The following is a 26,569-nucleotide window of genomic DNA, read 5'->3' as shown; positions in this document are numbered from 1 at the left end:
GGTGTGGCGCGGTGGTCTGGCGGAGACTGCGGCGGCTGCGCGGAGGAGCGAGGTGCTTGCTGGGCTAGGGGTGGGCGACGGCTCCGGGGGCTGCGGTGAACGCTTCGCAGGCCGTGCAGTTCCCACAGGGAAGGCGCCGTCGCCATTGACGCCTCGCTCGGTGAGCGCGTCCCGCTCGCCGAGCAGGGCCTCAGCCGACCGCCGGCACCATGGGCCAGTGCGGCATCACCTCCTCCAAGACCGTGCTGGTGTTTCTCAACCTCATCTTCTGGGTGAGCGTGGCCGGCGGGCGGGAGAGGGCGGGGGGCCGGCGGTGCGGCCCGAAGGAGGCCTCGGCTGAAGCGCCTGTGGGGCCCAGCGGGGACCCAGGCTGGGCCGGGGCTGGCGCTGAGGGAGCCAGGGGGCCCTGTGGCGGAGGCGCGAGGGGAGGGGGCCCGGGCCGGCCCCGGGGGCCTCTTCGTTAGGTCCCTCACTGGCTGGGACGAAGGCTCCGGGCGTAGATGGCGGTGAGAGGAAGCCCTCGGGGGCTTCTTGCGGCCTCCGCGCTCGGGCTCGGTGCCCCCGCCGACGAGCTCTGTACCAGGGGCCGGCGCTGAGAGGCCCCCCGGCCTCCCCCCTCCCCGGAGCAGCCTGCTGGACGGAGAGCTCTCATTGCAGATTCTTTTAGGACACCAGGCTCGAAATAGGATATTCCCCAAAGGGTCGGGCTCTACTTTCTTTGTCGGGGCCCGGAGCCCTGGCAGCTCTAGTGGCAGCCCCGAGGCGTGCGAGCAAACGGTGCAGTAGTGCGGGGACGCTACCGACTCAGGGGTGAGGGATTTTGCCTTAGAGCTTTTTGTGTATGGAGAACTGGTTGACTGGTTACTAGCCCAGAAAATGGAACGGTTTCAACTTGAGAAGCCAAATAATCCTGTAACCAGAAAATTAGTCTGTTTGTTTGGTCCTGGGGATGGGTAGCCTGAGATTATAAACCTTGGTTAAATATGTCTCGGATGTCACAAGATCTTGAAAGCGTTGAGTTAGTTCACTTTCAATAAAGGGTGGCTTACACATTTTTTGGACACGCCCTCAAAGAAAGGGGTGTTTATAGCCCCTTCATCTTACTTCAGGTCCTTATCTCGCCAAGGACTTTTGTAATAACCTGTGTTATTCCTGTCAGTCTCTCCACCCTCTAGTTCATCTGGACTTTGCACCCGGATAAATCTTATTAAGCATTTCTTCCCTCACATCACTTTATTTCATTTAAAAAATAAACACCCGCCCACACCCCTAAAGCTTCAGCAGTAGATTAAGGTTCAACCTCCTCTTGGTATTGCAGTTAAAGTCCTCAGTCACCTTTCCTTCTTCACCATTGACCATGTTCTTAAACACTTGCTGTCCTGGACACACTTCCCTGTCCCCAGTCCCCAGGACACTTCTTGAACATTCCCACTTCCCATACTTTTGTATGTCCCCATTCAACTCTTTCCCACAAACATACCCTAAATTAGGAGGAATCCTTTCCTTCTTACAACACATTCCCCCCTCCCCCAACAAAGGAGGAAACTTTTCATATCCTGACTGCTGTAGCATAAAAGGATAATTACATATAATAAGGCACTTACTACACACATGTATTGCCATAGAGTCTTTCAGGATATTTATGGTGTGATGGAAAGAATCCTGACTGGTAGGGCCGATAGTACTGTTCAGAATCACCCACATGTCATTGATGTTTCCATGATTTCTTCTTTTCCAATTAGAGCAGTGTTTCTTATACTTTAGTTTGACTTACAAGCCTTTTTAAAAGTTAAAAGAGTTTCCAGGGCTCTCCAGATGAGAAACACTATAGATAAGAAGATTCTTAGATATAGACTTAGCTTTGTAGCCTTTACAGTTCCTTGTGATTTTTATGGGCATAACAGTTTGATTTTGGAGAAGAGTCTGTGTACTGTCAGGTGAGTTCTAGGCTATTCAAGCTCAGGGACTGGAATTGCTAATGAAACAAAATATTGGACATGCAGGAGCCATTTTCTTTAAATAATTAAATTTTCATTTAAAATAGCAGTTAATTCAAAGGTTCATTAATCTTTGGAAGCTATGTAAGTATAGGTACTGTTGGCACTTAGTGAAGAAGGTTATGATGAACTTCAGTTGTACTTTTCATAGTGGCTTCTTGCCAAGATTGAAGTTAAACTGTGTGGTAAAAACACTCTTTATCTAGGTTAGTAGGATAATAAAACATTTGTGAGCTGTGATGAGGAAGTTAAGCAAACATGCAGGGAAAAAAACTGTGGCGTACAGCAGGATTAGTGCAACATAACTAAGGAGGAAACAATATTAGATATGTCTCGTGCCAAAGTATTAGTTTAAGGACCAACTGTTGGAATCTGACGATGTTGGTAATCATAGCTAATATTTGAGTGCTTTTAAAACCCAGGCACAGTGCTAAGCACTTTACATGGAGTATCCTCATAATAGCTCCTTCTGGCAGGGAATATCGTGCTTCTTTTACAGATGAGGACATTAAAGTTTACTTAAAGGGGCACACGCAAGGTGGGGCAGAGCCAGCCTTCACACCCAGGTTGTCCTGTGCTCTAGAGCCGGTGGTGGTAGAGCAAAGTGGAATTTCAAAAGATTTGGAAAGGGGAAGGAACTGTTTAGGCTGTGTTAGACTCACTTGCTCTAAAACACTGATTTTAACCTTGTTTAGAACCTGCCCCAGCATTTAAACTACACTATTTAACTTGTCAGTTTAAAAAATTAGGTCATTATGAGGAAGTACATAAAACACATGTTAACCTGTTCTTCCTGGGAATTTCTAATGCATTCTTCAGTTCTAATAAGTATATTCTTATATAGTGGCCCCTTCCTCCTTTTAATGCCTTAATCTATAAGTGGAAGAATAAGCATTCCCTACACAGAGCATCTCTAAAGTTTATCTAGGTTCCCTTGGGCAACTTCAGCAAAGTTGCCCAGGCTCTGTTGCACTGGCTCTTCACTATCGGATGGTAATGACTGATTGTTGATAAGTTTTAAAGTTTAATTGCTTTGTCAACATCTTTAAACTACACCTCTCTATATCATGATATCCTGGTTTCGTTGGCAGCTTGTTCAAAGAGCTGTGATGTGCAAATAGATACGTACTTGAAATACTTAGGATCGATATTAAATGATCTGACAGCCAAAACTGTTAATGTTGACTTGGTGTAGATTATTTTGAACAGTGCAGTCTAAGGAAGTTATTGTGGAAAGGCTCAGACAAAGGGGAAACAGTGGGTTCTAAAATCCTGAAGGTTGTCTTAGTGGAAATTGAGAGTGCCTCACCAAATTCCAAAATATTAGGGCCTATAGCATGAAAGGTAATTTTGGACTAGTGAAGGGATGTACAACTTGGATCTCTTTGTTTTTTATGGAGTGGCATAGCTTTAAATGTAAGCGTATTAGTTCTAGACCCATGATAATTTTTGGAAGACAGGAGTGTTTGAGTTACATGACTAAATTTTGAAGGCTATTGGAACAGTCATTAACCTCTTCTCTAAACTGCACTTTTGCACCAAGGTCAGACAAGGGTCTTAATTCAGTGGGTCATTTGATCTGACCCAGGAGGCCTCATCTAAAACAAGTTTAAATCAGTACTTTATAATTTCAGGTTTTTATTCTGGCAAGTTAATTGAGTACTTAATGAAGACCCATGTTATACAAATTACTTTTACTTTTTCTACCCTGTGAGAAAAACCAATTGGCTAGTATTTATTTTGGTCATATGTGTCTTAGGCATTATAGGGACTACAAGAGAAAGCTTTGTCCATGCTTGCAGAATTTATAGTCTGGCACATCTGCTTAGGGTGTTGTTTTTCATCAGTATGAAAGGCCATAGTAACACTAACACAGCTGTGGAGTGGGAAATACCACAAGGTTAAACACCTTTTAAATGCTTTTGGAAACAACTTTGGAATGTGGCACCTTCACTAATCATCATTCACTCATATGAAATACCCTTTACATACAAATCATATTTAAAAGCCTTATATAAGCATTAAAATTTACCTTATCTTAAAAAAGTTTCATATTACTCTTCCCTCTGTGAATACATATAATTAAGGAAAATTGCTTTGTTAAACAAATACAACACAAATGTTTAAATACCTACTTTGTGCTTATATTACTGATAGAATGGTGGAAAAATGAATATCTCTGTTCTTACAGAACTTTTTTTTTTGGTGGAGCAACGCAATTAAAAATAAGCAAGGAGGGCTTCCCTGGTGGCGAAGTGGTTGAGAGTCCGCCTGCCGATGCAGGGGACACGGGTTTGTGCCCCGGTCCGGGAAGATCCCACATGCCGCGGAGTGGCTGGGCCCGTGAGCCACGGCCGTTGAGCCTGCGCATCCGGAACCTGTGCTCTGCAACGGGAGAGGCCACAATAGTGAGAGTCCCGTGTACCGCAAAAAAAAAAAAAAAAATAAGGAAAATATCAGATAGTGATGTGTTATGCAGAGACTTAGAACAGGGTGATGTGATAGAGTGATTGGGTGGCTGCTTTAGGTTGGCAAAGAAGTCTTCTCCAAGGAGGTGAAATTTAATCTGGAATATGAAGGAACAGATTTTGGGGTGATTTGGAGGAGATGGGGGACATTTAATACAAGGTACAGGCTCTAAGGCAAGAATATACTTGGTGTGTTCAAATTACCAAAAGAAAGCTTAACTATACTTTCATGCTTTTGTTTAAAAGATAAAAATTTATAATGAAATATTTCAAGGAAGACTTCTTCTTCACAAATCTCCATATACATATTTTGTCTTTTCTAGCACATCTTGCACATTTGAGTTGAGAATATGATACTTTTAAACCGGAACCTTTATCAAACATCCTGGAATTTGTTTCTCCACCTCCTGTATTCCTATCATCATGAATGACTGCTCTGACAAAGAATATGTCATTGGAACACACCTCCAGCTAACAGATTTCTTTTTTCATAGTTATTTTTCAATTCACTAGAAGAAAAGCAAGTTGTGGTGTATTTTAGGAGACCTGTTTCTTAACTTTGACAGTTAGGAAAATGAATGTTTCCAGTCTTACTACATTCTCAGTCAGCTGTCCACCATACCAAGAGCCTTGTGGCTCTGAGTAATCATTAACTGGAAGAGCGCATCGCATGGGGAACTTAGTCAGGAAAGCTCTCTTTAGTTGGCAGTTTAAGGAAGAGGTTGTTTAGTAGCTCTTTAGGATATTTATCATGCTTTGAAATATTTTAATGAATTTTATTCCATAAGATCCAACTTAGCTTAGGATTTTTGCAGAAATTTTATTTTCTTAAAATTTATACTTGCATCAAACAAGTATATTCTAAGAATCATTCACTTAGTAAATACCTGTTGAATATCTGTGCTTTACATGTTTCTGAGAAATGCAAAAAGGTACAGTTCCTGCTCTCTGACAGCTTATAGGAAGAGGGGTCAGACAGGCAAAACCATTTAATAGTCTATTGAATTTAATTTCTAGCTGCTCCTCCCCCTGCTCCTTCCCCTTATACTCACAGAGAGTCTCAAGTCTTCCTTTAAAAATATCATCTCTTTCCTACTTCCCCCTCCTTAATAGTTTTGTAGAGTCAGTAGATGAGAACAATTATTTGCATTGATGTATTTGTTCTTGATTTACTAAAAGGGAATCTATAGTAAATGCTGACATACTGTATTTTACATTGTTGCTGCTACTGATTAAACACATAACCCAAGCAAGGACAAACTCTACTATTATAGAGCTTAAGGACCTCAGGCTCCAGTAGTAATAACTGACTCTTTTTACAGTTAGAGTAGGGTGTGAGGACAGAGGGTCTCAAAGAAAAATGCATGTTTAAATTACGTGCTTCTCAGATGACCCCTGGAGCCCTGCAATCTGAAAATATTTAATTTCCATGCTGTTAAAATAATTTGGCTGTGGCAGTTGCGGATCTCCAGTTTCATTGCAACCTGAACATTTGGGGTCTTTCAACTTGTGGATATAAATTGGATTAAATAGAACAACTTTGTTAAGCTAGATGAACAGTGATTATAAAAAACCAAATACAGAAACAGTGCAAATAGGACAAAATTGAGGAACATGACCTTTGGAATGTCATCGGAGTAATATTGGTTTAAAGGATTAAAATACTTTTTCTTTAAGAATAATGGCAATAATGATGGTGATATTGATAATGATGGCAGAAGTGGCTTACTGTCAAAATTTTACCCCTCCAAGTAGGGTTTGTTTGTTTGTTTGTTTTTTACTTGTCTCCTTAATAGGTAACATTTATGGGGGGAAAAAAAGGATGTGTACTGAAAGGATCAGAATTGTGTTAGATAGTCAGAAAACATCTAAAGATGAGTCAAAGCCAGGCAGACCCAAGAAAAGTGATAAACAGGGAAGATTGGCAGAAGTGCCTAAAATATTTGGGATTGAAGAGATACCTGTTTTATGTTGGTGGTTAAGGAGAGATCTAAGAATTCGTTTGTGAAAGAACAACAAAGTCTCAATTTCAGATATAATTTTAAATATTTACTTTTATGATTATGCAAATAATATATTTGCTCTTTAAAGAAGACACTAAAAAGTATTTTAAACTAACGTTACCATAATTCCACCACTCAGAGACAACCAGTATTAACATTTTGGTGTTTTTTTTCCTTTTTTTTAATGTCTGCATGTAAGTGTATTTTTCCCCTAACACACCACAAACATATTAGTAAATTATGCTTTAACATATTTAAGGGCTATAATGCAAATATACCTCTGGATGCTAGGGTTTTTTCTTTTGTTTTCGCTATTATAATTTTGTTATAATATTATAACATTTTGATGAACATACCTTATACAAATCTTTGTTTTCATCTGACTTATTTTCTTAAGAATAGACTCCTAGAAGTGCAGTTAGTAGGTACAAAAGTATAAATGCTGAGGCTAATAATGTGTTGCCAGATAGCTCTCCAGAAAGATTATTCTATATTATTCTGTACTTCTGTGGGCTCTTCTCTCTGTACCCTTACATATCTTTGAATACTGCTTGCCTTTATTATTGACCAATTTGTTAGGTTGAAAATGATATATTTTAATAGCTTCAGAAATTCTTGGTTAGAGTAGCTTTAATTTCTGAAAGAGGATTTGAAATCTTTTTTTTTTTTTTTTTTTTTTTTTTTTTGCGGTACACGGGCCTTTCACTGTTGTGGCCTCTCCCGTTGCGGAGCCCAGGCTCCGGACGCGCAGGCTCAGCGGCCATGGCTCACGGGCCTAGCCGCTCTGCGGCACGTGGGATCTTCCCAGACCGGGGCACGAACCCATGTCCCCTGCGTCGGCGGCGGACTTTCAACCACTGCGCCACCAGGGAAGCCCGGAATTGAAATCTTTGGGATAGTTTTTTTTCTTGAGTGATAAGAGAGTAAATGAAATATGTAGGCATTGGACTTGATAAGAGTAATTATATTTAATGATATGAAGTATTTCGTCAGAGTAAGTCAGAATTGAAACAAATAGGTTTGACTAGAGAATATTATGGTAAGTAGAATGCTGAAAGATTTGAGGTGATTTTAAGACACTACTAATGGCACAAGGAGGGATGGAGTTTGGAAAAGCTTTCAGAAATGCACTGCATAGAATTACCAATGGGTTCTTTGTAGGAGAGAAGCGAGGTACATGAAAAACTAATATGACCGTACAGGAGACTCTGAATTAAATGTTAAAAGATAGGTACATAAGATGGATTTTTGCTGCTGTTTTTCCCCTCTTTACTTTTTGAAATCTGCATTCTTATGAAGTCTAGAATACATGGTGGTTTTTGCCAGGTCTTTCTACTCTTTCTTCCAACATTCCAGTCGCTTCTGCTTTACCAATTGATTGTTGGAGGCAAAAATCACACTGAAGGAGTAGTTCTTGCAGGCAACAAGAATTTGTGAGACACTGTGCTTTTTAGCTGAATGACTTCAGATGGTCCCCTCATCTTTACACTGTCCTGATTCTTTCCCTTCTACAAATGAATCCATGACTACTGTATACCACTGCAAGAAAATCACTCCTGTTCTTCTTTGCTTTATCTTCACCCATATGCTCTGTGGGATGTGGGATGCACCTTCACATTTCTAAATTTCCATATAGATGCACTTTTCACAGCAGAGGTGTTTTACCTCCTGGCTTGTAACAAGGCTGTTTTGTTTTTAATGTTCCCTGATTCCAGTGGCAAGTATCACTGTGGTTGATGTGCTCCCTTTCATTTCATATTCCTTCTTCCTTAGAAAAGTAAAGAATTTAGGAGTTTTGTGGATTTTAGCATGTCATCGTCTTTCACAGAGGATTTCAAAAGTACAAAAACAAAACAATTAGTTTGTAAAACCAAAACACTGGTTTCTAAACTGTAGAAAAATCAATCTTACATAACATTGAAATTTCTAATTTTAAAGGGGCTTCACATTTGTATGTATTGAATATGTAGTGGAAGGGTAAAAGGATAAAGTGAAGTGTCATACTTCTGGAACTCATACTTCTAAAGTTTTCTGACAGGTAGCTTTATTTCTGGAGGAACAGCTTGGGGTTCTGCAAAAGCACTGGCTTTCCTAAAGTTTTAAAATTTTGTGACTTAATTTAGAACATGAGTTTATTAAAAGGTAAAGAAGAATGGTTTTCAAAAAATTCTTTTTTCTATAGTTTCAGGTCTCAGCCTTTCCGTTAAATTTCCCTTCACTTATTTGTAAAAAGGATGAGTATTTTTAGTATACTGTCCTGGCACAAATCCTCCTTATAGGCTCAGATTTTCTCAGCGATGACTAATGCAGTTCAGCTGCTTCCAAGTTCTACATTTCATTCCCTCTTCTGCTGCACCTCCTCTTCCCCCCCTGCAGCTGGTTTGTTGGCAAAGCCCAGATCCTTTGATACATCTCAATCCCAGCATTACCCTTCAGAAGGATTTAACCCTGCTTACCTTTTAGGCTTTCTAATAGCCACAACTCCTATATCAAAAATCTGCATGACTACAAAGTCCCTAGTTAGGAATTACTTATAACCTTTTTCCATTTACCATATAAGCTCTACCTATGTTTTTCATACTGATGGTTGGATGTCATTAAAGCAGTTGTTTATTGCTGTTTTTATGTCTTCAGCTGTTTTAGGGACACCTTCTCTATATTTTCAGAGTAACTGATGTCATTTCATAAATTGTTTACTATACAACTTACATTAAGCACTATATATACATGTTGTTAAAAGAAGAAATTTTTGAAGTTACCTTCAATTTAGGAGACAGTCTCTGTCAGTAATTTGATTTATATAGTTTCATATCAGCAATCAGTGCAGTTTCTGCTTTGGTGTGTGCAACTGCTAAGTTGCTTCCCACTGTATGTTGTCAAAACAGAAGCGTTATGTTTTCAACTCTGCTGTGTGATTTGGATGTTGACTAGTTTGCAGCCTGGGAAAAGAAACTGCCTTCAAGTCTATTAGAAAAGAACAGGCGGCTTTACAAATGGCATTTCCTCCTAGCCTTCCATTGCATTCGTTATCTGTATGGGTGGAGGATGGCTGCACTGGAAGCATTTCACTTGGCCCACACCCAGGCAGCACCAAGTGTGAGCCTTATAGGGATCTCTTTAGGTTGAAAACTCATCATTTCATGTTTAAAATGCAGATGGTTCTTCACTTTCCCATGCTTCAGATTAATTGTTGAGTACATATATCTTCCAGTTTTATCCTGTTTTTATTCAATTTTTTTTTTGTGTGTGCGTGTGGTATGCGGGCCTCTCACTGTCGTGGCCTCTCCCGTTGCAGAGCACAGGCTCCGGATGCGCAGGCTCAGCGGCCATGGCTAATGGGCCTAGCCGCTCCGCGGCATGTGGGATCTTCCTGGACTGGGGCACGAACCCATGTCCCTCACATCGGCAGGCAGACTCTTAACCACTGCGCCACCAGGGAAGCCCTATTCAAATTTATGTGGTCTTAAATTTCATTTACTAGCAGCTCAAAGATGGAATTCATTTTAATTTAAGCCATTTAAGAAATGAAGATTGCCTATTAGAGTAAGAAAGGCTAAGAGTCCAAAGGATAGGGAGATGACTAGTGAAGACAAACTGGACAGTATTTGATGGCTTCATATTTAGTATTCTTCTAATTCTGTTTGGGGACTAAAAGTATTTACTGTAACAAAATGTGTGTGTGTATACACGTGTGTGTTTGTATATCACACATATGTAGTCAAGAAAAAGTAATGTTTGGTAAGAATGTTAAGTATTCCATGTACTTCGGTAGTTAATGCACCCAGACTATTAAGCTGTTTCTCCTCTCTCCCCTCTCCTGTGCCTTCCATCATCCCATAATAATATGTCACCAAAGTAAGTATGTCAGTGAACTGAGAGCCTTTGAACAGGTACAGTTGCTGTAGGTGAAGCATTTATAAACTAATGTATTCCAGATGTCATGGCCATCAGGAATTCAGTAAGCTGGATTAAGTTGCCAAATCTTGTTTGAATGGTGGACTAAAAACTATAAGCATTAGACTGAAGAGAAACAAAGCAAAGTCAAACCAAAGCTTTATGATTGAGATAGGAGGGCAATTTCAAGGGACTGGATGAAATGAAGTGTACTCAATGAATTTTGACGAATACCTTCTATATGCCAGGCACCGTTCTAGGTGCTGGATGGTGGTACAGGGCTGAAAGACTGACAGGCAAAGTTTGTGCCCTAATGGCATGCTGAGACATATATAGTTATAATTGCAACAGTTGTAATAAATGCTCTGTTAGAGCTGTGTAGGGGGTGGTATGTGACCAAGTGCACCTAATCCAACCTGAAATGGTCGAGAATGGCTTCCAAAAGGAAGAGGTGATATTTAAACTGCATTTTAATGGGTGACAGGGAGTTCCCAGGCAGATGAAGAGAGGGCATTCCAAAGAGAATAGCAGAGGTAAAGAAGTAAGAGGATATGTGGTACATTTGGAAATAACAGCTTTCTGTTGTTCAGGGTACATGAGAGGTAATGGAGTCTGAGCCTGAAAAGCAGGGAGGAACAGCTTAGTTTATCAGGGGCCTTATTTGCCTCATCTTGATTTTAAACATGCTAATGCCTTGATCTGTTTTATATTTTTAACAAAAATAACTGATCATATAAAGAACATATTATTAAGGGACAGGGAGGGTCAGGAAGTAAGGTTTAGGGTGAACAATGGTAAGGCCCACATTAAGACAGAAGCACTGCAGAGGGTTGAAGAGAAGTTACGGTATTCAGGTAGTGTTTTGAAAGTAAATCTGAAGGAGTTTGGTGATTGATGGGATGTAGAGGTAGGACAAAGAAAGAAAATAGAGTAACTCTCAGGCATTTGACTAGAAAAAAATAACTGTGGTGCCATTTGCTCTGGAATACAGAATATGAGGGAAGGTTTAATGGAGTGGGCAGGAAGGCAGAGAGGGTTTGAGGTAAGTTGAGGGCAAGGTGTCTGTGGGGCTTCCAGATGGGGATGTGTAATCCTGAGATGATGGCTTAGGTAGAGAGCTGCAGTGGCTGGTGAAGCCATGGCTAATATAGCCCAAGGAGAGCCTACAAAATGAAAACTATTTAAATAGGGCTGAAGGTAGAACTCTGGGGATCACTAACATTTGTCTGGTAAAGAAGAGTCCATGAAGAGAATGAGAGAGCAAGCAGTGAGAGAAATAGGAAGAAAGCCAGCAGTGGGGCCTCTTGAAAGCCAGAGGAGAGTTTTAAAAGAATATGGTTTTTTGGACTTCCCTGGTGGCGCAGTGGTTAAGAATCCATCTGCCAATGCAGGGGACACGGGTTCGAGCCCTGGTCTGGGAAGATCACATGTGCCGTGGAGCAGCTAAGCCCATGCGCCACAACTACTGAGCCTGCGCTCTAGAGCCTGCAAGCCACAACCACTGAGCCCGCGAGCCGCAACTACTGAAGCCCGCGCACCTAGAGCCCGTGCTCTGCGACAAGAGAAGCCGCCGCAATGAGAAGCCTGTGCACCGCAATGAAGAGGAGCCCCTGCTCGCTGCAACTAGAGAAAGCCCGCGTGCAGCAACAAAGACCCAACGCAGCCAAAAATAAATAAAATAAAATAAATAAAAATTTTAAAAAAGCTTTAAAAAAAGATTATGGTTTTTTAAGTTGCCTCCATTACTCTAGTCTTGTCTTCTCTTTTTAAAAGTTCATTATTATTTTTTAAAAAAATCAACTTACTTTCTCAACTTTCCATAAATGGGGTCTTTTTCTTCCAGATCTGAATGATTCTATTGGCCTGGTATATGAAAATATACTGATGACGCCCAAGCTTACAGGGTCCCACAGACTCAAGAAATAAACTGAGGGCTTCCCCCGTGGCACAGTGGTTGAGAGTCCGCCTGCTGATGCGGGGGTCATGGGTTCGAGCCCTGGTCCCGGGGGATCCCACATGCCGCGGAGCAGCTAAGCCTGAGCGCCACAGCTGCTGAGCCTGCGCTCTGGAGCCCGCGCCACAACTACTGAGCCCGCGTGCCTGGGACTGGTGCTCCGCAACAAGAGAAGCCACCGCGATGAGACTGTGCGCCGCAACGAAGAGTGGCCCCCTGCTCGCTGCAGCTAGAGGAAAGCCCGTGCACAGCAACGAAGACCCAACGCAGCCAAAAATAAATAAATAAACTTATTAAAAAAAAAAAAAAGAAATAAACTGAGTTTCCAGGTTGAGAGGAGTTAACGATATTTCCAGTATCATTGTGGAGGCTCTTTTCTAGTTTGAAGATTAATGATTTATGTGTTAAAATTTTGAAGAATGGTGAAATAATTCTTTTTACTTGAATGTCTCAAAATGCTCTGTAAATGATAATTCATTAAACCAAATGTTTTAACACTTAACCTCACACTGTATTTGCTCATTCACATAAAAGCAAGCAGCATTGGGCTGTCAGTATTGTGCTGGTACACAATGATAGCAAAATTGACAATGATAAAAGGAAAATGTATGTAAAACTCTGTAACTGGAGCATTGTGTCTGGAGCAGCAGCTGTTCCATGACTTTCTGCATTGTTTGCCTTTAGGTGCTCTAAAACCTTTGTTACTCAAAGTGTAGTTCAAGAATCAACAGCATCAGCATCACCTGGGAGCTTGTTGGAAATGCAGAATCTCAGGCCCCACCCCCAGACCTACTGAATCAGTCTGCAGTTTAATAAGATCTTCAGGTGATTCCTATTCATGTAGTTTGAGAAACACGATTCTAAAGAATAAATAGACCTAAAGGGTTTGTACAGTTCTTTAGTAACGTAGCCCTCTAGCTATGAAAATGGTAAATTTCATAGTCTCAACTAGGACAGCAAATGTTTTAGATATGGGTATCATGGTTATTAGTTGCTATTGTATTTTCTTTCCCCAAGTCATTAGATGGAGATTATAAATGCAGATTCTGGAGTCAGATCGCCTGGGTTCAAATCCTGCCTTTGCCACTTGTACCCGATTTCCCCATTTGCTGGGGGCAGTCCCCACCTCCACGCTGACCCTCATTGGACATGTAATTGAGCTACAGAAGCGCTTTGGGATGTGTGTGTGTTTTCATTCTTGTCATCAGTCTTACTTACTGGATTCATGGTTTCTTGGTCCTAGATGAACCAGCAGCTATTGAAAAGTAGATGGAGCTTGGAAAACTTGACAACTTTAGTAACGAAATGCTCTTACTAGTGAATAATTTTCAGCTTCACAGAAAAAACGTCTACAAAGATTTAAAAGTGGTGGAAAATCTCATTGAGTTATAACATGCTAAGAAATAGTGGGGATTTTTACCAGCAGGGGTTGGAGAATTTTACCAGCGCTCTGACCTTGTTTTCAACAGGGAGCAGCTGGCATTTTATGCTATGTGGGAGCCTATGTCTTCATCACTTATGACGACTATGACCACTTCTTTGAAGATGTGTACACTCTCATCCCTGCTGTGGTGATCATAGCTGTAGGAGCCCTGCTCTTCATTATTGGGCTAATTGGCTGCTGTGCCACCATCCGGGAAAGCCGCTGTGGACTTGCCACGGTAAGTTAGCTCTTCACTGATCGCATGTGTCGTCATAGTATGTGGGAATATTCATTTGTGTTACTTGCTTGAATTGAGCATGAAACTCCATTTTCTATTTGACTCTCTTTATAATTGGAACAGAATTAGCACTTGTCTTAAACTTCCAGCAGTTATCTCAGATAATTGCTTTTTATCAAGAGAGTATTTAGAGTTATTTTTTCATTTGTATTTAATTTTTGACAATGTTTCCTTACATTTTCCTTACAGTTTGTCATCATCCTACTCTTGGTTTTTGTCACAGAAGTTGTTGTAGTGGTTTTGGGATATGTTTACAGAGCAAAGGTATGTTGTCTACTGGAATGTATGTTTTAAAAGGTGGCTTAAGTGTTTCAAGTGAAATAGAACAAACTCATTTTGAGAGTAAACATTTTCTTTTGCCTGACTTCACTTTAGCCACTGCTTTGAAAATGTAAGGATAATTAGAAATTATATGTCAGGACTTCTAGTCTCATTTAATATAGCAAAGTGTTAATTCTACTACTGTCCTAGTTTGTAGGTAGTTTTCTTTAAATGACCATAGGATGATCTGCAAATGAATAGTTGGTCAGCTGAGAACTTTGTTCAAATTTCCTCAGCCTATAGATTCCCTATATAGATTCCCAGATTTCTGTTTAGAAGAACTAAACTGAGGATTTCATTTTCCATTGCCTCTTTTTAAAAAAAATGCGTTGGTTCTGGACATAGAAAAAGGTGATTGGGAGTTGTTATCCTGCAATTTGTTCCTGAGGAAAAAGGGGTCCTACCAACTCAAACACTAAGGCAACTGTTGCCAGCCACTCCCTTCTTGCCCCTCTTTCCTCTTTTCTGGTCATTCTTCTTTTCTTTCCCCTTTCCTTTCTATTTTTCCTGCTTTTGCTTTCCATCTACTGTACCATTTAAGGCTAAACAGGCTGCTTTAAGTTAATTTGGGGATAACTATAGAGCTGTTATAAAGGCATAGTAGGGTTATTCTCATAGTAGGGTTATTCTCTTATGATTTTGAGTCAAAGGCATGATATGCCAATTTAATATTCAACCATTGCTACATAAGGTACCAGAGAGCTATGCCAAAAAAAGAATGCAGTGGATTATGCCCCTACCTATGATCTGGTTATCAATTTTATAGTCTTACTACATCACTGATAAAATTACCAAATTGGTCTAATCATCTTAGAAGGGTAAGGAGAATCTGATACAAGCAAACTTTATTAAATGACACTTTAGTTGCCACTTGGCAATACATTATGGAGAGTTTATTTCCTGTCTTCTCATTCACATACATTGAACTGCAGCTCTTCATAAGGTGCCACTTTTAAGGACTGATTTTTTTTTTAACCTGCTGATTACTTTTACATATTTGCCCAAGTCTAATTAAACGTTAAATAAGTAAAATGGAAATAATGTTGGTATTTGTCCCAAAAGTATCTTGTGGGGGCTTTTTAAGTTGTTTAATTTTTACCTCCTTTAGGAAAGGAAAATGAGTAGGTCTTCTGAGAACCCACTGAAAACTTATTTGAAAAAGAAGATGGTCTGTTTATAAGTTAGGACACCTATCTCAAGGCTCAACTGCTTTCTCCCTCTTGAATAAATTGGTAGCCTGCCATCTTGCACACAATCTTCTCTGTGATTGCTTTTAATCTGTGTGATATAATATGTCTGAAGTTTTACCTGAATCTACATGGAGGCAGGAAGGGAGAAAACTTTTTTCTTACAAGAAATTCACGGAAATATCTTGCCACTTTGCACACATGCCATTAGGGCATTTTAGCTGGAGCCTTGACTAATGTTACTTTTATCAGTATTTTTGAGGGACTGAATTCTTTGTTTTAATTCAGGTGGAAAATGAGGTTGATCGCAGCATTCAGAAAGTATATAAGACCTACAATGGAACCAACCCTGATGCTGCTAGCCGGGCTATTGATTATGTACAGAGACAGGTGAGTTCTTCTGAGGCTAATTTGTTTTTGAGGACCAATCACTGTTGAGCAAACATTAAACTTAACTCTGTTACTATGTAAATTAGCAGTATACATTTACAGCTGTGGTTAGCTTCGTGATGAGTCCAATAACCTTTTTTTTTCAAATGCAGCTACACATGAGTTGTTAAACTAAATGATCAATGCTATTTTTTTAAAATATAAATTTGTTTATTTTTTGCCTCCCTTGGGTCTTTGTTGCTGTGCATGGGCTTTCTCTAGTTGCAGCAAGCAGGGGCTACTCTTCCTTGAGGAGCACGGCTTCTCATTGAGGTGGCTTCTCTTATTGCAGAGCACGGGCTCTAGGCACTCGGGCTTCAGTAGTCGTGGCACGTGGGCTCAGTAATTGTGGCTCACAGGCTCAGTAGTTGTGGCTCACAGTCTTTAGAGTGCAGGCTCAGTAGTTGTGGTGCACAGGCTTATTTGCTCCACGGCATGTGGGATCTTCCTGGACCAGGGCTCGAACCCATGTCCCCTGCATTGGCAAGCGGATTCTTAACCACTGCGCCACCAGCGAAGTCCAAGTCCGATAATCTTACCTTCACCCTTGGAAAGTTTTTTTTCCCACCATTACCTAGTCACAGCCAGATAAGAAGCATCTGATTTTCCCTTAAAAATAATTAGCTAAAGAGGTGATAATGGAAGAGAGGTACGTGTCACAGGAAAGTTCAGCATCCAGATGGACTTCAAAGGAGGTGAGAAGTCTTCATATACCTTGAGAAAGCAAGACCAGAAAGGATAACAGACAAAACCATTAAAAAAAAATTATTGTAGACAATTTGAAACATACCTGAAGGTAGAGAGAATTGTACAGTAGATCTTTGTATCCATAAACCCACCTCAAAATTGTCAGCTTTTTGTCAATCTTGTTTCATCTATTACTCCCACATATCGTTTGCTAGATTAACTTAAAGTAAGTCCCAGACATTTCAGACAAAATATTTTAAATACTTTGTCATTGGAAATAATATTTAACTCAGGATTAGATGTTTAACAGGCAAAGTGTAAAGATTTTTCTTAGCTGTAAACTACCCCTTGTGGGCAATATGATTTCTCAAATGGAGGTTCTAGAGCCACTAATTAAGTACATGTGGCTATTTAAATTCAAATTAAAAATTCAGTTCCTTAGTCACACTAGCCACATTTTAATTGCTCAATAGCCCCATGTGGCTGGGTGCTACCATACTGAGCATACAGACACAGAACATTTCTATCATTAGAGAAAGTTCTGTTGGACATCACTGGTCTAAAAGTAGCTTAAAGCTCTTCAGTGCATGGAACTCTAAAGTTCGGCACAGGGGTATGTGTTCTGTGACAAGTAATATCTCTGTTCTCTTCTCTGTTAGCTGCATTGTTGTGGAATTCACAACTATTCAGACTGGGAAAATACAGACTGGTTCAAAGAAACCAAAAACCAGAGTGTCCCTCTTAGCTGTTGCAGAGAGACCGCCAGCAGCTGTAATGGCAGTCTGGCCCACCCTTCTGACCTCTATGCCGAGGTAAGTTCAGTTTCTTGGCCAACACTTGAATCTAGCCTGGTAGCTTTTTTTCTTGGTGAATTATCTCTACCTGGAACTTCTTTTCTACCTTCTTTTACTTGTCTTTAATGCCATTTAATTTTAATATAAATTATTTTCAAATGCATTATCTTTTTTCCCTCTTTTAGTTTCTGTCATTTCCATTTCTGCCAGTGAGTAGTAATATGTGACCTTGCAGCTTTCACTTTTTAAAAAGACTAATGAGGATGACTTTGGGTGTTTTAGGGGTGTGAAGCTCTAGTTGTGAAGAAGCTACAAGAAATCATGATGCATGTTATCTGGGCAGCACTGGCATTTGCAGCTATTCAGGTAAGCACAGCTAGCCAAGGAGTTTTCAGAGTGTACTGGTTCTCTGATGGCAACCCTGAATGGTTTTAATCACTAAGTACAGTTAATCTTTGTGTATATAGATAACTTGGAAGTGATTGAGGTATCAGACACTAGTTTCCAGCATCTTCCATTTCCTGTTTCTAGACATAGACCCAGAATGGTCCCAGAAACCAGAGATCTGGATGGGGGAACCATGTGTGAGGGGACTCCTTATCTTATTTTCTTGACTTGATTAGTGAGTGACCTGTTCAAAATACAAACTCTTGTCATAATGTATTCTTGGGAGGTACTTCAGTAGAACTTCACAGAATTAAAAAAAAATCAAACTGCTGTATTTCAGCTTGGAAGTGGAAAGTTCTATTTTAATCTTTTTAAAATTTCTCCTTCCATTTCTTGCTTTTCTGTCGTCAAGGGTTTTATATGTTCATATACATAAATCAAGACTAGTGGCACTACACTAGTCTCTTACAGTAACGGGAGCAATTTTATCACTTTACAGGAATGACCTTTAATTAAAAACTGAGATTCTAACCTCCCTTGTATTTGTGGACTTAGTTTTTTTAGAAGGACTGTCATCAAGAAGTCTGTTATACCACTTGGCATATTTGGAAATGTACCATGTCTTTCTGGTAGCTGAGGGGACTTGTCCCAGCTCCTACCAGTGAAAACAGTCTTTTTCCCCCTTAATAAGAGCTTGTACAAAGTAGCTGGTAATTGTTTTAATTACCTGTCACTTTATCAAAAAAAAACCCATACACATCTTTTATCCCTCATACCCACATAAAAAACAAGTAAGAAAGATGGCTATTTTTCTGCCCAGTATAATCTGCATTCCTAGTTTCTTGGGTATATACATTATATCTTAGGGATTCTGTTAGAGGATATTACAACTATTTGAAAATCCTTTGCATCAGATCTAGTTCTCAGAGTGTTCTTTAGTGTTCTTTTAGTATGTTCTTGAAACATGCTTCAGGTCTAGAGAGTCTACTTGAAGAAAGTTTTGATATCATTTAATTGTTAGAAAAACCAACATAATTGCTAGTTTATATGTAAGTTGCTTGGCTTGTCTGCTCTCTGTATATTTGAACAGAAACTAGTGTATTGAACAGGAAGTGCCTTATAAAATGGCAAAAGGGTGAATGTTTACTTTGCTGATAATTCAGAGAGCTCTGAAATGATTCATTGAAAAGCCGAGCTCTATTTGCTATGGTCTCTGCCCTTCTAAGCGTTTTCTTTTTGGCTCAGCATAGCAGTAGTCTGTTGATCAGCAGGGGTGTACTTCATATTTTCTTTGTGTAAACACATTCATTTAGCTAAAAATAATGAAACGTGAGGGAGGTCTCTTTTCCCAAGTGAAATCCTGATCTGTGCATTTTTAATGATTTTATGTGTGGTAATAAAGCTGCATGTATTAGCATGCAGCAAAAAAACTTTAGAACTGTATGGTGCTTTTGATCATGAAATGTGCAACATGTATATAGAAGACTGATGAAATCAACACTTTAGATATGTCCCTCATCTAGTTAAGCTTATTAACCAGTCAGATATTTCTTCATTAAATATTTTTTAATGGGGGCTAATAAATATTCTAACTAGTCTCTTAAGGATGCCTTCTCATATGCATTTTATACTTAAATCACCCTGACTTAAATAATGGCTGATGAAGCTTTGATGTTTTCAGTTCAGCAAAACTAAGTCAGGGATTCAGAGCTTTTACAGCCTCAAAACCTAGTAGTTTTGAAAATTTAAAAACTGGTTTTAAAGGGAAAAACATCCATTTGAAATAAAAGAATTTTCTACTTTTTTTTTTAAGAGTACCTATAAATGTTTAAACTTTTGATATTACAAATCTGGTGTAGATTGGTGCCATGTTTGTGGAAAACCTGAATGAAGGCAGAAACAACTCAAAGAGCAGAGAGCTTTTATGCTTTTATACTTATCCTGATAGAGAAAGAGCTAGAAGGATGCTTGGAGATTCTGTAGTCCCTGGTTTTAAAGGCCATGAAAATTAGGGAGAGCAAGGATAGCATGACTTACGACCATCACTAAAGCTTGAACCCCGTCTCCATGTGTACTCTGCCTCCAATTACAGATTGAAGAATTAAGATTCTCAGAAGATTAAATTCCTAAATTCTGTTAATGAAATCTGACAGCAAATTGACACTTAAACTGGTTAGAATACACAATGTAATAGCATTGAAAAATGATTAGCACTTTTCTTTGGGTTCTAAAGTGGGGAAGCTCTAAGAGCTATCACAGAAAATTCAATTTTAAATAATGGGAAAGATTGATTGATTTTTGGTAGTGTTGTGAGTATCAAAAATATTTAAGCGTTGTCTCCTTTGATTTTGAGTGTGATTTGTGGTACTATTAAGCTACATTTCATTGATGTTCTAAGGCATAAAGGTGAATTTAAGAAGAAATTTTCCCATAAACATAATTTACCAGTAAAAGCCTCTTGTTTGAGTGTTGGTCATCTGTGGGCCAATCTAGCCCACCACCTCTTTTTGTGTGAGCCCCACACATTTTATGTATTGTCCATGACTGCTTTTGTGTTATGGTGACAGAGTTGAATAGTTGCAACAGAGACCAATTTTGTCTCTTGGTTCACAAAGCCTAAGATATTTACTGTATTGCCCTTTATGAAACATCTGCCCACCCTTGTTCTAGTCTTGTTAAGTAGTCTAGGTTTGGGTAGGACCAAAATTACCAAGAAAGAAAAACCTGAAAACTATAAGAGAATGAGATTTTAAAAATTTTGCTACACCCTTTATACTGTTAGTTTCTTAATGAGCAAGGTATTTCACTTCTTTGAGAGTAGCCAGGCTCTTAAATGAACAAATGATCAGCTATAAATTTTATATTTCAACAGTCTGGTGATAATAATAAAATCTAGGTTTTGATTTGGCAAGCTCTTAAGTTTCAGCTGTGTGTAAGGCTCACTGCACAGGCAGCATGGGGAAAATGGGAATTGTCAGTCTTTGGAGTCTCACAACGTTGGCATGTCCTTAAAGATGGAATGATGGAAAGCAAAATTTCACAGAGAACTGGTTCCCAAGGCCTTGTTGCTTTTTTCTGGTCTGTATGCCAAGTGTGAAGGAGGTTGAGACTGTTATTTCCTTCCTGCCTCTTCTGACTTCTATTTTAATTCACTAAAATGAGTTAAAATACATAAATGAATAGCACTTCAGATTGGGCCCCCAGATAGTTAAAATTGAGTGGCTTGATTCTGACAGTCATTTTAAAAAAGTATTTCAAGTAATTCTTCCTTAAAAACTTAAAACCAAAGCTTGGGAAGCTAATTCTTGAATGGCTAAGATTTTTTTTTTAATTTTGGGGAAATTAATCTTAATTGTTAACTTCTTGAAAATTTCTTAATTGAAAAACCCATTTGATAAAATTTTCTTCAAAGATACAAATTTAGTAAGAGGTAAGCCTCCCTCTCAAGTCTTGACCCCAGCTCTCGAGTCCCCCCTTGCAGAGGCAACCACTGTTCCCAGTTTCCTGTATATCCTTCCAGAAGTAGTTTGTGGTTAGACAAGCACATAAATATTTTTTATGCAAATAGAAGCTTATAGGATGCAATTTTCTACCTTTCTTTCTTAAGATAATTGTATGCAACCTCCAGTTTTGAGAAACAATGCAGACAGAATCCTGTATGCTTTGCTCAGTTTCCTTTAGTGGTTAACATTTTGCAAAACTATTACATATCACAACCAGGATATTGGCCTTGATACAATCCACTGATTTTTTTTAGATTTCTCATTTCTATATGTGTATTCAATTCTGTACAACTTTATGACCTGTTTGGTTCTTGTATCCGTCACCATAGTCAAAATACTGAACAGTTGCAACACTACAAGTGTCTGCCTGATAACTCTTACAATTGCACCCACCTCTGTCCTATGCCCCCTCCCCCATACCCTGGTAACCACTAATCTGTCCTCCATATCTAAAATTCTATTTTATCATTTCAAAAGTATCATAAAAGGTACAAAAGGTTACATATAATGTATGATATGTAACCTTTTGTACCTTCTTAAAAAACAAATCAATATGCTACTGTGGCAATATAGTATTCCATTTTTTGGACATACTTCATAATTTAATCTACATTAATGGGCACTTATAGAAGTGTTGCTATTACAGAAATGCAAGTAGTGAATTTCCTCTGTATATATGGGCAAAGTCTGTAGCAAAATATTTGTAGTCATGAAATTGAGGGGTCAGAGAATATGGATGACTTTTTGATAGGTATTTCTAAATTTTTCTCAGAAAAGAATGTTTTCATTGTGCAGTTCTAATTACCTTGTATAAAATACCTACTTCCCCATAATGCCACCTACCTAGTGTATCACAGAGCATTTTAGTCCTTGGCAGTTTTTTTAATCACCACTTGCCTATGTATTTACTAATCATTTTTGCAGTTGCTGGGTGTTATATTTGGACTAAGTGTAGATTAGTTCTCATGATGTGACTACTACAGGGGAAAGTTTAATTGCAAGAAATCACACTGGAGCTAAAATATTTGTGTGATATTTTAAAATCTGTTTTTGGAAAATTTCAATAACTGATGAGATTTTAGTATAGCAAAGCTTTGGAAATGGACCTGTAATACTTAGTGATGAGGTTTGCACTATAAGAAGTTATTGTGTAGTGCTTAATGTTTTTTTTTAAATTGTAGTATTTAATGTTCTTAAACAGACTCATTTCCAAGCATGAGTAGGGTTTTATCAAATTTATTTAATTGTTTTTAAATCAGTGCAAGTTGATTTAAGTGAAATTAAAGTCAGGAAAAAAAGGATACTTATTTCAGACCCCATTTTGAGAATGCTGACTCCTTCGGTAGAAGTTAGCCAACTGAAAGGAATGTGAGGAAGTGGGGATGGGAAGAGATCTTTTCCCCAAGCTAATCAGCAACTTCAGAGCTTAGCATTTTTATTGCTCAATTTAACATTGCCTGGGAACATAATTGTGTTTGATCTTATAGCTGTTCTAAGAATGTTTTGCTGTACAGTGAATGGAAATGTATTTCTTTAGGAATTAGATACTAAACATGTCTAGAATTGGCTTAAGATATTTAGTAAACTTTCAACAATATCCACTTTTAAAATGTTTTTAAGGTGCTTTGCGCTAGTAAGCACTCAGCAAATATTGATATAATGAAACTGTTGAATTCAAGCAGCAAGTATATATCCTGAATGGGTAGAATAGAGGCTAATAAATAAGGGCAGAAATTGGAGAGTGTGACTTTATCAGGGAGAAATCAGTTTGAGGACATCCTTTTTCTCTGTACATGTGTCTCATTAGTAATCTTCCACTTCAGACTTTGAGAGTCTTTTTTATGGATCAGGTACACTTTGTTGAAATTAGATTGACCCCATATGTACAGAGGGCCCTGCCTTTTAAAAATCAAATAACTGAGACCTTTCACTGTCTATGAAAAGTTAGAGCAGCAAATTAATTTATTTAGCTCTTTAGTACCTGTTTATATTTTGTAAGAAGCCAGGTCAAAAATTCTAGAATCATTTCTTTCTTTTTTTTTTTTTTTTTCTTTTTGCGGTACGCAGGTCTCTCACTGTTGTGGCCTCTCCCGTTGCGGAGCACAGGCTCCGGATGCGCAGGCTCAGCGGCCATGGCTCACGGGCCTAGCTGCTCCGCGGCATGTGGGATCTTCCCGGACCGGGGCATGAACCCGTGTCCCCTGCATCAACAGGCGGACTCTCAACCACTGCGCCATCAGGGAAGCCCTAGAATCGTTTCTTTTTAATCCAGCTTAATCCTCTCGCTTATCCAAAATAACATGGCACTACTATTCCACTTTGCTACCACGGAAGGATTAGGCCTTATTAAAATAAAATGATGAAGGAAAAGTGACCTTTAAAAAGTAATATGTATATAATACCACAGAGCCAAACCTAGATTTCAAAAATAGTAAATAATTGTGGAACAAAAACCTTTGAACTATACTTTTTAGTATCAGGATTGGTTTTCCCCCATAGGGCTTTTGGGCTACTCATGTATTGGGCTTTTCACTTTGTGGTTTGTTATAAAGTTTATCTCCCTCAAATCCAGATGCTTAAAAACACCACCATTAGGGCTTCCCTGGTGGCGCAGTGGTTGAGAGTCCGCCTGCCGATGCAGGGGACACGGGTTCGTGCCCCGGTCCAGGAAGATCTCACATGCCGCAGAGCGGATGGGCGCATGAGCCATGGCCACTGAGCCTGCGCATCCAGAGCCTGTGCTCCGCAACGGGAGAGGCCACAGCAGTGAGAGGCCCGTGTACCGCAAAAAAAACAAAACAAAAAAACCCACCACCATTAAATTTGCTCACCATACATAGTCTTGATCATTCCGCTCCCTAGACCTTTGCTGTTCAGTATTGTAGCCACTAGCCACATATGTCTAAATTTAAATTAATTTTAGTAAAATAAAAATTGCAACTCCTTAGTTGCGCTAGTTACATTTCAAGTGCTCAGTAGCCACACGTGGCTAGTGGCTGCCATATTTGACAGCTCAGTATAGACTGTTTGCATCACTGCAGAAAGTTCTTTCATGCAGCACTGCTCTAGATTGAGATGGGAATGGCACTAGGAGAGACTTGATTCTCTGCTGGCTTCACAAATTGTTCTTAGGTGTGAAGCAGGGAAACTAAAACTTGGTACTTAGATCCTAAAAAGATAATGTATTCATTTGAAATTGCTTCCGTTACTGTTAGTGCTTTTTTGATGATTTGAGATCTTTGAACTTAGAAACAGTTCCATTGCCAACAAAGAAATACGCACTTGCTGTAAGAGGGTTTTCAGCCTTTTTTTTTTTTCCATTGTTGTTTTCTTCCCACAGCTGCTGGGCATGCTGTGTGCCTGCATCGTATTGTGCAGAAGGAGTAGAGATCCTGCTTATGAGCTGCTCATCACCGGTGGAACCTATGCATAGTAGAAAACTCAAACCTGAGCTTTTTTAGTCTTGTTCTGATTTGGAAGGTGAATTGAGCAGGTCCACTGCTATTGGCCTCCTGAGTTCATTTAGTTAAAGCACATGTACACAGGTATCGGACAGAGCAGTTTGGCTCTTCACGTGTCCACCTTCTTACCTACCCACCTGTGAGTTTCTTTTCCCCTGTTCTAGCTGACTCTCCATGTCCGTAAGTGTTTAAGTACGGTGGTAAATGTTCTAATCTCAGAACCATTTGCGAGTTGCGTAGTGTGGTAGAATTAAAGGCGGACATGAACCTGCTTCTGTTACCTCCAAGCAGTAATGGGACTGCTGCTGAAGTATCACCGGGTCCTTTCAGTCTTCACAATGGAGAGCTCTTGGCCAAAGGTTTTTGGGGGGAGGGGGAGACAGTCAGCTGTCTGGTTAAAGGTAATACCAGATGGTGCCCCTCATCAGTGTCCTTTTAAAAAATATATACTATAGTTCAGTAAGATAGCAACTGTACAAAATGGCTAAAATAGATTTTAGAATCATACAGCGTGTATCTTGGTTCATCTTCAAAATCAGACTGATCTTTGAAACTAGCGGTTTTTAATCAAAGCTGGCTTTATAGGAGGAGTGTAATGTATGCACTACTGTTTTAAAACAATTAGTGTGAGTGTGTGCGTGTGTTTTTTTGTATGATTGAGCCCATTCATTGTAAGTCTAAACTCGTTAGAAATAATGTACCCATGTAGACTAGCAAAATAGTATGTAGATGTGATCTCAGTTGTAAATAGAAAAATCTAATTCAATAAACTCTGTATCACCCCCTCAACATGTAGGTTTTAATTATTTGGAGATACTTCAATTCCAGAGCAGCAGTATGTTTTAAATGTTGGTGCTATCTGCAGTTCATTATGCTTTGCATGTATTTTAATTATATCTGTTGCTAAATTCTAAAGGCCTTGATATTCAAAAAACTACAGATGCTTTTCAGTCCAGTATATCCCACAAATATGGAGCACCTACTGTGTGCATGGCATTGGGGATACAGTGATGGTGCTGTCCTCTTCAAGGAATGTGGAGTGCTAGTATCAGAGACACATACAGAAGCAGATAATTTCCATACAGTGCAGTGATTGTAGTGGTTAAAGAATGGGAGCCCAAAGGAGGTGCCTGGAGAGGTCAGAGGCAACTTCCTGGAGGAGAGGCCCAAGCCCAGAGGCTGAATAGGCTTTGTGGGAGAGGGTATACAGGAATGTGAAATGGGATGGAAAGTGCAGGGAGCTACAAGTAACTCATTGTGCCTGGGGCTTAAAATAAAACGAAAAGAAGTTAAATTGGCAAAGCCCAGGTCCTCTAGGGTCTTATATGACATCCTTTGGAAGTCAGATTTTACTTGAAGGTAGAAGCAGCCATGTGTGAACGTGGTAGTGGTGCAGGCGGACCTGTCATAGGCGTCCCTGTAGCTGTGGGGATGGGCTAAAGGGCCCATGCGAGGCCTCAGTGAGGTGGATGTAGTAGTTGAGGAGAGAGCTCGAGGGCTCTTTGGAGTGGCGCCCTGTTGGTGGAGATGGTGTGGGGCGTGGACTCAGGAGGAATTAGGAGTCACGGAGAATGGCAGAATTTGATCATTGATTGGCCATGGGGCAGAGAGAAGGGAGAGGAAGGAAGGAATCTAGGATGAGTCCCAGGTTTCTGGCTCAGTCAACTGGGGAAGCAGAATTGTTGCAGAGATATGGAGCCAGTAAGGACCACATCTAGGGACATGAGTTCATGTTCAGTTTTGGATCCATCAGTTTTGAGATG

The 26,569-nt window shown here is 39.7% G+C and overlaps 1 protein-coding gene across 1 annotated transcript; it reads left to right on the top strand.

The window, feature by feature from the left end:
• On the top strand, positions 1–26,569 carry TSPAN3 (tetraspanin 3). Its single transcript, XM_079914546.1, has 7 exons — positions 1–272; positions 13,786–13,977; positions 14,227–14,301; positions 15,834–15,935; positions 17,321–17,473; positions 17,738–17,821; positions 24,686–26,569. Exons 1-7 carry the CDS (start codon positions 210–212, stop codon positions 24,776–24,778), a joined length of 762 nt encoding a protein of 253 aa, XP_079770672.1. The 5' UTR covers positions 1–209; the 3' UTR covers positions 24,779–26,569.

This window comes from Stenella coeruleoalba (genome assembly GCF_951394435.1).
Source record: "Stenella coeruleoalba genome assembly, chromosome: 2".
Taxonomy (NCBI): Eukaryota; Metazoa; Chordata; class Mammalia; order Artiodactyla; family Delphinidae; genus Stenella; species Stenella coeruleoalba.
The sequence above is the reverse complement of the archived record's forward strand: the minus strand, read 5'-3'. Positions and strand labels throughout refer to the sequence as shown.

Coding starts and splice junctions, on each gene's coding strand:
- TSPAN3 (XM_079914546.1), top strand. CDS start 210: ATGGGCCAGTGCGGCATCACCTCCTCCAAGACCGTGCTGGTGTTTCTC. Junction 13,978..14,226: donor GCCGCTGTGGACTTGCCACG/GTAAGTTAGCTC, acceptor TTTTCCTTACAG/TTTGTCATCATCCTACTCTT. Junction 14,302..15,833: donor GATATGTTTACAGAGCAAAG/GTATGTTGTCTA, acceptor GTTTTAATTCAG/GTGGAAAATGAGGTTGATCG.